The 11,330-nt window shown below is 40.3% G+C and overlaps 1 protein-coding gene across 11 annotated transcripts in view; it reads left to right on the top strand.

Moving 5' to 3' along the window:
* Positions 1-405: 405 nt before the first annotated feature.
* The window catches only part of ANKMY1 (ankyrin repeat and MYND domain containing 1), a 36,824-nt gene continuing 25,899 nt past the window's right edge, over positions 406-11,330 (top strand). For 2 of the 11 annotated variants that reach the window (XM_083442626.1, XM_083442624.1), the window contains exons 1-5: positions 655-696; positions 2,536-2,864; positions 7,594-7,912; positions 9,566-9,712; positions 10,711-11,180. In XM_083442626.1, coding sequence (XP_083298752.1) covers positions 2,815-2,864; positions 7,594-7,912; positions 9,566-9,712; positions 10,711-11,180 — 986 coding nt within the window. In that variant the 5' untranslated portion in view covers positions 655-696; positions 2,536-2,814. Of the gene's footprint in view, positions 697-2,535; positions 2,869-4,934; positions 5,324-7,593; positions 7,913-8,479; positions 8,583-9,565; positions 9,713-10,710; positions 11,181-11,330 lie in introns of those variants that run through there. The other 9 variants (XM_083442620.1, XM_083442623.1, XM_083442628.1 and 6 more) reach the window with 9 other exon arrangements.

The following is an 11,330-nucleotide window of genomic DNA, read 5'->3' as shown; positions in this document are numbered from 1 at the left end:
AATCGTTACAAAGCAATACACAATTCATGCAGCCTACCTCCAGGTTAAACAAGCATTTTGTTCAGAATATAGGGATCATTGGTTCTTGCAACCACCGCTAAAAACTTTGCCACTACTAATGTTCTAGCATTTGTCCGTTCTTCCAATAGGAACATGACATAGTGAGTCTCTGATTTTCCCGGGAAAGGTACCAGCAAGGGTAGTATCAGTTCAGCCCTGGCTTGCTCATATTTTGCACAGTGCAACAAAATATGTTTTATGGAATCGATGTCTTGAGCACGCGAGCAAAGTCTGTCCTGGTAGGGAACTCCTCTCAACCTGTCATCCAGCACTGCAGAAGGAAAGACATTTAGTCTGGCTTTGGTGAAAAGCCTTTGATAGTTTGGTACAGTCAGGTTTTTAATGTAAGACGTTAACTTAAAGACATGCCCATATTGTACTCCTACTGCCAGCGGACTACAGACTGCGTGTGATTGAGATTGCAAGTCACTGTGTGCATTATGCCATAATCTTTGCTTTAATCTAGTACCATGGAATAATCTAGTACCATGGAAACATAACTCCTTGATTCTGTAAATAATAGCTCCAACTGCCATTGTGAAGTCGTGCTCTGTAGATTCTTTCAAGTATCTCTCTCTCTCTCTTGCACATACACACACATTAAAACAAGACTGAGCCTCCACCCAAGAAACACAGGTTAGTGCACGAGTTCCTAAAGTTAATGTTGTTCAAGCTTGCCAGATCAGGAATCTATCTTGAATCCCCATCCATCCCACAAATGCTTGGCTTCAAATAGTGATTTTTTTCCAAATGGCATATTTGGAGCCTTCTTGTTTTTAGGGCACATTTCATGGTATTATTTACCGGTATCTGCGAGAACCACAGGGTATAAAACTTGTCTGAAAGGAAAGTGTGAACCTTCTCATTAGTACATTTTATGGTAAAATAATTTGGGTCAGCATTGTCCTATAAACTTGTACGAAATGTAGATTTTTGGTATGTCTTGCCAGTATTCATGCATGGGGAAAAGAAGTCATATTCAGACCCTTTGGTCCTTCAGCACGACATAGTACAAGGGATCAAATGTGATTTGATTAATTTATTTGGCATTTTACATACTGCTTTTCAACCACTGGTCTCAAAGCAGGTTAGAAAAATAAAATCCTGATGCAATTATGGCAATAATAATAAACATTATACAAAGACAGATTAATTCAAGAGGGTTGACAGTGGAATAGGATCTAATCATGAATGTTTCTGGCAGCTTAACCTGCACATCAGATGGATGCTCAGATCTAGAAGTACTCTTAAGCTCTGAAGCTGATCTTTGGGGGAAGTCCACCCAACACTCCAAAGGAATTTATTTATTTGACCACTGATACTGATTGAGAGGACCAAAATTCATAACAATTCCAACTATATAATGACTCAGATGTGTGAGTTGACATTTACAGCTTTAAAAAGACACATGTGCTTCTTTAAAGAGGATACATGCGGAACACTCTTTCAAGTGAGATTAACAGGCCATAATATCCCCACAAGTCTGTAAGCTGGCCTTGTTAACTGTTGTTTTACACAATGACTAACTGGGCTGTGCAAATCTGTGGTGCTGATTTCTACTATTTTATTGTGATTTATGGTCATATTGGGCTTTTGTTTAAAGGTGCTTTACATATTGGTACTGCACATTCTTTAATTTATACATCTGTGTTTGTTCCCTTGTGTGGAACCTCCTCCCTGAAATGTGGCATATAAATGTACTCAATAAGTACATTAATTTAAAATAATCATATATGAATGAGACAATTCAGAATTCTCCATGTATTCCTATGGCTTTTTGGAAGGAACCAATGCATTACAATTACCATTGTCTGCTATTTTAGTAGATGCTGAGTGATTTACTGCTTTATATGACAGCATTTGTATATCACTTAATCATAAAACCCTTTATGTGTTTTAAATAAAATGCCATAGCCCTGGGGGTGTGTGTTATTGCTTATTAGTTATTGGAGAGAGCATTCCACAAGTGGGAAGCCACTACAGAAAAGGCCATTCTTGTCTTGCTATCCTCTGGACCTCTCACAGAGAAGGCTCACAGAGAAGGGCCTCAGATGATAATTTTTTGCAGGGTCTGGATTGGTTAATATGGGGGAGGGGGAGAGGAGATCCTTGAGGTAGAAAGTGCTTGACAAAAAAAGAGAGAGAAAGAAAGAAACAAGACTCTGGCAATCCCACCTGCCATTCCACACAATGTGTTTTGACTATATGTGATTTTGGCTTTAGGAGCGATCCCCAGAATACAACCCCAGAGGGCTTATCCAGATGTTACTTTACTCTCTTGCCAATGAGGGCTGGGAGAGCATTGCTCAAAAGAAGTACAAAGGGATTTTTGGCAATGGTCAATAGGCACACTAAGTATACTTATTTCCAAGTAAGTCACTTTGAAAGCAGTGGAACTCCCAAATGTGAGTTTAGGGTTAGATGACGTCAGTTTGGTAAATTAACATTAGTGACGCTTTCTGATCATGATTCCAGAGTGAACAAAGAGGAAGTAGGAGATGGCATCCCAAGAGAAGACGAAGGGGAAGATGAAACTGAAAATGAAGCAGAATCTGCACTTGGTTATGATGATGATGAAGAAGAAACTGAACACTGATACTGAGTAAGAGCAAGGACCAAGCCATTTTAAGGGAGAGGCTTTTCTCCGCTTTGAATAACAGCAGAACTCATAACCGTTCAAATTATATAATGACGCAGAGATGTGCGAGTTGACATTTACAGCTTTAAAGACAAACATGCTTCTTTAAAAAGGATATGTGTGGAATTCTCTTTCAAGGGAGATTGGACAGGCCGTATCCCTACAAGTCCGTAAGCAGCTCTTTTAAATGAAATTGTTAACTGTTGTTTTACATAATGACTAACCAGGCTGTAGAAATTTGTGGTTCTGATTTCTACTATTTTATTGTGATTTGTGGTCATGCTGGGCTTTTGTTTAAAGGTGCTGAATAATTTTCTGTTACTGATTGCTTTATAGAGTTTTAAATTATCTATATATTGCTACTACATATTCTTTAACTGAGATACAGCTGAATGCATTAAAAAAGTCCTCAACCTGTTAGGAGCCAGGAGCAAATTTAGAAATATTTCATGGGCACCACAAAATAGCCATTTAACAGAACAAATACTGGTGAGGTTCGGACACACATCCAATCTCCAAAAATTAGGCAAAATATCCAAGACTCCTCAAAGTAAATAAAATGCTAACAAAAAGGCAGGAACATATCCCTCCAAAATAAGCAATGTCTCCAACAAACAACCCCACCAAAACAAAATTTGATAGGGGCCTTGGCAGATTCTGAGGTCAAGGAAGAGGTGGGGCAACTCTGGGTAAACCAAGGGTTCTTTGGCAGTTTACATAGTGATTTGTAAGCTTGTTCACAAATGGCCATTGGAATGGGCTTTAATTTTGCATCCTGACTTGCAAACATCAGAATATAGCTATGCAAGTAGCTTGCCATCTGTGACCATTTGGAAACAACCAGTGCATTCTGATGCCTATTCTGTATCATTTGTTTTCGTATATCCACAATCAACTGAAGCATTTCCCACCTTTGATAGGCACTTCCAAGTTGGTTACTGTGATATTCCATTTTCATATACTGGCTGGACTGAAAGTTGGGAAATAGTTATCTGTATTCCAGTGCAGAAGGTGTAAATACCTGGGGGGGGGGGGGAGAACTAGCAGCTTCAGGAAATGGCTGCAGGAAGATCGGGACAGCCTTGTTGTCACTATCCTTTTTTAACAAAAAACAAAAAGACAGGATGACTTGCCTATAGATGTATGTCACAGTACAGAAAGCATCTGGCAAGGTAGCTCACACAGCCTATTAGAGAGTAACAATAACATGACAAGGCTCAAATGCAATATGATGATAGCCAGCATCACAGGCAATATATCTGAATACCAGTTGCTTGGAAATCACAAGTGGTGAGCTTGCCATTACATTACTCAGTCCTGCATGTGGACTTCTCAACGGCATCTGGCTGGCTGCTGTGAGAACACAAGGCTGGACTAGACTGGCCTTTGGCCTGATCTAGAGTATGGCTCTTCTTAGGTTATCAAGCAGTTACAAATGATGGCAAGCAGGAACTCCTTACATGAGGGATCATCTATCTAAAGGGGCCATATCAATTTGACTTGGGCTTTTTATGCCAAGGATTCAGAGAATGAGTTCTCTATTAGTAGGCATCTTCAGTGCTTTCTTCTTGGGGGACACAGGGGTTCGCATACCCCTAAACATTTTGTGAACCTAATGGGAGAAGAAACTACAAATTTAATTTTTTTAGTTTCTTCTCTAGCATGCTGAATCGTCAGTTCCGTTGCTACCCCCGATGACAGCCTTTTGTCCATTTACTGCATTTATTTTCCCCGATTTGAACTATAAAATGGTGATTTTCTCGAGTCAAAATGAGAGTACCCCTAAACATTTATTTATTTATTTTAGAGGAACAAAAGCACTGGGTATCTGAAGAAGTGTGCATGCACATGAAAGCTCATGCCAATGCCAAACTTAGTTGGTCTCTAAGGTGCCACTGGAAGGAATTTTTTTATTTTGTTTCGACTGGGTATCTTTGTTATCGCTGCTGCAGAAAAGAGACGCGCCCAGTATTTTCAAATTTCAGGCTAGATCCGATTATAATTACATACCATTGTGACTGTAGATTAATTTTCTGCTAAACCTGACATCTGATCACCAAAGAGCGGTGAAAGCAACGAAGAGGGCCACATGTGCCTGCCATCCTTCATTGCATAGAATAAATATTTTTATTCTTAGTTTGCTCACTGTTGTGAGAAACACGGGATATAGGAATACACTATCTAAGAAGGCTTTCCTCCAGGGAAAAGAAACAGGACGAATTGGCGTGGGGCGGTGAGAGGGCAGTGACGTCACGTGACAATTCAACACCTGGGCAGGAAAATCACCTCAGGGATCAAAGGGCCCGCGGCAGTTGGGCCCAAGGAGGTCTCGCCTGCGCCTGCGCCAACCCCCCCCCCCCCGGCCTCGGTTTCTATGGGAACAGGGAGGCGGCGCTGCCCAAACGGGAGAGAGGGGTTGGCGGGAGTCGGTCGGCACCTGCGTAGCGGACCAGACGCGCGTCGCCTTTTCCGTTGAGGGGCAGCCGCTCTCCGGCCACCGGGGGTCTATTACGTTGCTCCCTCGGCTCTTCTGCGGATCCGGCGGGTTCAGCCAGAGCTAGAGCCTCCTCTCTCTGGGCGTCCGGGCCGAATGGAGGCTGCCGGTGGCGCCGCTGCGGCTCCTGGGTGGGTGCCTTGGCCGCTTTCGGGGGGATTCTCATAGCCGGGACTTCTGCTTACTTGAAGGGTGGGTGGGTGGAAAGAGGTTTCTTGTCCTCGGGAGACCTCTGGCGGAAGCCCAAGCGCGTCACAATCCCCCCGCGTGGCTGCAGGTGTGCACGCGGGGGGAAAGTTACGTGTGAACGCTGGAGCTGGGCTGCGTGTGCGAAGGCATAAACGGACACGCCGCTGTTCTGGCATGTGGTGGGTGGGTGCATATAGAAGGGTGAAAACTGGAGGAATTTGTGAGGGTTTCTTCTCTCCTACCTTGGTGTGCTTTTATTGTTTTGCTTTTAATTGTAAGCATTTAAAAATGACGCTAGTTAGTGCTTTTAGCTTTCGTTAACCACTTTAGGAAAACCAAACATGAGCTTACTGTTGGGAGTGAATACCACATAAAAACGTAATGTGGTTGGACAGGAGCAAAGGGTATATATGTCCCCAATGCTTTTTTTCCTAAAAAAAATATTTAGGGGTACTTTCATTTTGACTCAAGAAAATCACCATTTTATAGTCCAAATCTGGAAAAATAAATACAGTAAATTGACAAAAGTACAAAGATTCACAAAATGTTTAGGGTTGTGCGTACCCCTGCATCCCCCCAGAAAAAAACACTGTGTGTACCCTTTGGCCATATCTGCGTCTACAGAATTCTAGAGTTGGAAGTAACCACAAGGATCATCTAGATTCTAGTCTAATCCCCTGCAATGCAGGAAGCAAGAGTGGCTGGGGAAACCCAGACTGATGGGCGAGGTATAAATAATAATAGTAATAATAATAATAATGAATAATTAACGTGGGGCTCAAACCCACAACCATGAGATTAAGAGTCTCATGCTCTACCAACTGATTGAGTATTTAAAGCTAGCAGCTTGGTGGGTGCCATAAAGTACATTGATTTATGATGGTTGCTTCCCACAGTGCATAAAATGTGTCCTCAGTGTTTGTTTAGAGTCAGAATCAGGAGCATACTAATGTTGCCTATGGCAGATGAAGAATGCACCTGTGCAAGGGGTACTGAAAAGTTTTATGCAGAACTACCCCTGAGGCTTGAAGTGTGATGCTTAATGTACTGTAAACTTTAAAAAAATCTTGTGACAGGTAAAACCAAAATCACTGGAGTGTGGTGTGCCATATACAAGCACATTGATTTATCTGTCTATCGTAATTAACAGGTTTCTCTGGCAGCCCCGGCCAATCTCTTTAGGGGAACATATTGTAGATAGATGGGGTGGGGGGCGGAGAATGTTTGTGTTTGTTTCTCTGTATGGGAAATACTTGACATATTTTACGTGATTTAAGTGCCATGAAATAGTGAAGGTGGTATCGGTATGGGGAATTTTCTTCTGTGGGGTGAACTCTCTTATGTACCACTTGAGTTTGATGGGTGGCAAAGGGCAGACATGATCTTTCTATAGAGTCAGGCATCTAGATATAGTCACTAGATTCTGCATTAAGATTCTGCTGGGTCTTTTCATTTGGTTGCTGTGGTATGGCTGTTTGTATTAAACATTCCTGTAGATAGGTAAAGGTAAAGGGACCCCTGACCATTAGGTCCAGTCGTGACTGACTCTGGGGTTGCGGCGCTCATCTCGCTTTATTGGCCGGGGGAGCCAGCGTACAGCTTCTAGGTCATGTGGCCAGCATGACGAAGCTGCTTCTAGAGAACCAGAGCAGTGCACAGAAATGCCATTTACCTTCCTGCCGGAGTGGTACCTATTTATCCATTTGCACTTTGCCGTGCTTTCGAGCTGCTAGGTTGGCAGGAGCAGGGCAATGGGAGCTCACCCCATCGTGGGGATTTGAACCGCTGACCTTCTGATCGGCAAGTCCTAGGCTCTGTGGTTTAACCCACAGTGCCACCCGCGTATTTCGTTAAATTACTAGTATGCACACTTTCTTAAAATTATCTTAACATTATTTCTTTTTAAAATTGTTGTAAGCCTCAGACAGACTAAAAACCTTTCAGAGGTGCAATATTGACCCTCCGTTCATCATCTTAGGCCCTACTTTGTGTGCCTCCTTCATCATCAAGAGGTGTGGAGGATGGCAACATGAGAGCGAGCCTTTTTTGCGGTGGCTCCCTGTTTGTGGAATGCTCTCTGCAGGGAGGCTCAACTGGTACCACCTTTACATATCTTTAGGCTCTGGGCGAAAACGTATCTCTTTCACCAGGTCTTTCTGTGTCCTCAGTTTGGTAATTTAACATTAGCGACTCTTTCTAATAATGATTTCAGAGTGAAACCAAAAAAAAAGAGAAGACGTGGCATGTCAAGGGATGTTGAACTGGAAGATGAAACTGAGCATGAGCCAGAATCTGCCCTTGATTATGATGGTGATGAAGAAGAGGAAGAAGAGGAAGAAGAAGAAGAGGCTGAAGATTATGAGGAAGAAAGCGAACAGCAATATTTATTATATTGTGACGAAGACATGAACAACAACAAGATTGAAACTAAAGTTGGTGTACAAGAGTGGCCCGATGGTTCTCGCTATAGAGGAGAATTTGCATTGGATCTAAAACTTGGGTATGGAGAATTTGCGTGGGACAATGGTGAGGTAAACCGGCTTAATATTAAAATGTTGCAATGTATGTTCTTGCATCTAAAAACGTTGCTATTCTTATATATAATGATGATAATAAACAAAACTAGCCAAGGTAAGTTTTTATATCGGAATCCTATCTGTTTAATGTTTGTTTAATAGCATGATCTAGGCATGTTTACGTAGATGTAAATTCCATTCGTTTATGCAAACCTTATTCTGTTTATCTGGATGTAAGCCTCATTGGAATCAATAGGATTTATTTCTAAATAGACAAGGTTAGGATTGCAGCCTAAAACATGCATGCACCTTGAAAGGCAGTGTGACTTCTTTTCCATAGGAAATAACAACTTTTAATAAAATATTAATTTCTTGTTTATTACTAAAACTTGATATTAGGTGCAACTGCAGCCTATAGTCTAACATTTTAACTGTGGTTCACAAAACGTACTATTGGAAGCAGGTTTAGTCATGTTAGTTTCAAGTCTAAACGGTAAATGTTCAATAAATAAGATACATAGTTCAACCAGCATCTAATGCCAAGCTATGCACAGTTTGAAGATGGTTATAATTTCTTCTCAGTCTCCTCTTTTCCAGGCTAAACATACCCAGTTCCCTCTACTGTTCCTCATAAGGCTTGGTTTCCAGACCCTTTCTAATGTATTTAGATGCAGTTATCATTTTTGTGAGTAATTCATGTTTGTTTAATTAAAATACTGTATGTACTATCGCAAGGCAGCACAGAAAGCACAAGGGGAAGAGAGTTATTTTTTAAAATACAAGTCATTCTCCTGGCTTCCAGATGACCTAGCTGCTACAGTGGTTTGTTCTTGCTGCTGCTTGCAACTACAAGGGTATAGATATGGAATACAGTAGGTCCACAGCTTACACGGGGGTTACGTTCCAGGGATCATGCCTACAGCCAAAATTGTGTATAGTCAAAACCCACTGGGATCAGTGGCAGATGCAATTTCCAAAGTCATGTTTCCTGGAACCCTACCTCCTTTCTGCCCCCTTCCTATTTATTTATTTATTTTGCCGTACACGTAAAGCTGAATACGCACAAGTTAAATGTGTGCAAGTTGCGGTCTTCCTATAGTCACAAATGTGTAGATTACTAAATAGTTCAGGTCTGCTGCTTTCAAATAAAATGTCATGTGTTCTGTTTATTCCTTTTGTCAAGTAGATCACTCTGACTTCCTTGTTTACACTCAGTAATGCTTGCTAAGGCAAAATTTAATAAGTATATCTCTGTCATACTTGAGTGTATACTCTTACCCAGTTTTTCTGATTTGAAATGAAAGTAATTCACCCTATTAAATCTGATATTAATGAAATTTTCCAAGACTGTAAATCCTGGATTGAACAGGGATACTAACTTTGTTTGAACTTTTATCCTCCATATATTCCATTTTTATTAAATGTTGTAATTCTCAATATGTTTCTGTGCAGTCATTTCCTCAGGATGAAGCCAAGTGGAATAAGCCTCCCTGACTTGGAAATGAATGCTACCATGCTTAAACTGTATTGAAAATACTAGTTAAATCCTTCTTTTATTTCTTTCCATAATATTCTTCATGAGAGTTCTGTGATACATACTTGCAGTCGGTTGTAACTGCCACTGTACTTGACCTGCTCTCCCCTAACTTTCTTTCTGTTTTATTGCAGAGATATGTGGGGCAGTTTTATAAAGATCACCGTCATGGCAAAGGGGTTTACTTCTGGCCTGATGGCTCCAAATTTATAGGGTCATTTTATCTTAGCCGTAAAGAAGGCTACGGTATCATGGAGTTTAATGATGGAAGAAAATTTCAGGTAATAAAAAGTATTTCTAATTATCATAGTGCTGTTTGATAGGTATGATGTGAAGTTCAAATAATTGCAGAAAACTTCTGTGTTTGAATGTTTCAGAGTTAGTACAAATTTGCTCATTTTAAAATTAGAAAATGAATGCACTTCAAAGCTAGTTAGTGTCCTGTGCGCAACAAAAAAAGCAACATAGGACATATTGCTTCTATCTGTTTGCACAGAATTTAGAAAATGTGCAAGGAAGTGATAGATACCAGGTAATAGCAGCTGGATAAGATGTGGATTTTGCGAACATTTGTGTATAAAAGCAAACTAAAATGGAAAAGTATATTTCAAAAAGCCCTCTGAAGCAGTTTACTAAGGAGATTCCCCCCCGTGCATACTTAAGGGGTCTATGCCAGATGTACCTAGTAAGAGGAGCGGATGTAGAATTTCAGCTCTTGGAATTCACTAAAAAATCTGGTGCTTGAATTCTGATTAAAGTGTGTGTTTATAACTGTTTCTATACTCTTATTGAGCATTGTTAAATATAATATATATAATCCCTTGAAGATTTTTTTAGTATAAAGCAATATATGTCTAATAAATCAAATTACACAAGATTGCATGAAACCTGTTGGCAAAGGGCAGTATACAAATTTAATAAGCAACAATAATGATGATGTAAAATCAGATACAGTCTTAATTTCTGCATAATTTTCATGGATCCTACCTTTTTTGTTTCAAGCATTGCTTTTCAGAAAAATTCAGTGCTAATAATAAAATTAATCCAAATCCTGCTGGTAAAGAATGGGTAAGAATGTTTTTAGGCACTTGACAGGATCATAATAATAAAATTAATCCAAATCCTGCTGGTAAAGAATGGGTAAGAATGTTTTTAGGCACTTGACAGGATCATGCCGCTAATTGTTTTTGGTGAGATGAGATTATTGCAAGTTGAATTAAACTGTGTGAATTCTGTTTGTGGTTCTCTCTTGCATCTTCTCGTTTTTTCCCGCCGAAAGGGGCTTTACAAGGGGGATGAGCGGTTTGGACCAGGAATTGAAACCCATCCAGATGATAGTCAAGACATTGGATTGTGGCATCGAAATCATATAATTAAACTATGTACAGAAATACCTGGATATTTCACTCTTGCGGATTTCCCAGAACTTAGTGTCTATTTTGATGCTGAGACCAGCAAAGAGTATATTTCAGAGGATACGCATAAGTTTTGGGATCTGAATGAGGAGAAGGACCCATTTTTCTACCACTACAAGCGTCTTCTTTTAGATGATGATAGCTACACATTGCCTGAAAACCTGTACATATACTCAATTGATGCGGATAATCTTCCTCATACTAAGACCTTCCTGAAAGACTTTGATTGCCAGTATTTTAAGGAAAAGAAACGGTTGGCTTATGAAAAACTATGGCCTATAACCAATATAACACCTTTCTTGGTCAAGATGCAGAAACACATCTATAGATATAGGTAAGTGGTAATGTGAGAAAAAGACGAGATGATAGCCATACATTTGATAGTGCTGCTGAAGTCCCATTTCTTACTGCTGTTTCTTCTTTTCAACCGGATGCAGTTCAGCTTGTGTGACTTTTTAAAATTTATACCACTTTTGCTGTAGTC

Source organism: Podarcis tiliguerta (assembly GCF_965153285.1).
Source record: "Podarcis tiliguerta genome assembly, chromosome: 5".
NCBI classification, from domain to species: domain Eukaryota; kingdom Metazoa; phylum Chordata; class Lepidosauria; order Squamata; family Lacertidae; genus Podarcis; species Podarcis tiliguerta.
The sequence above is the reverse complement of the archived record's forward strand: the minus strand, read 5'-3'. Positions and strand labels throughout refer to the sequence as shown.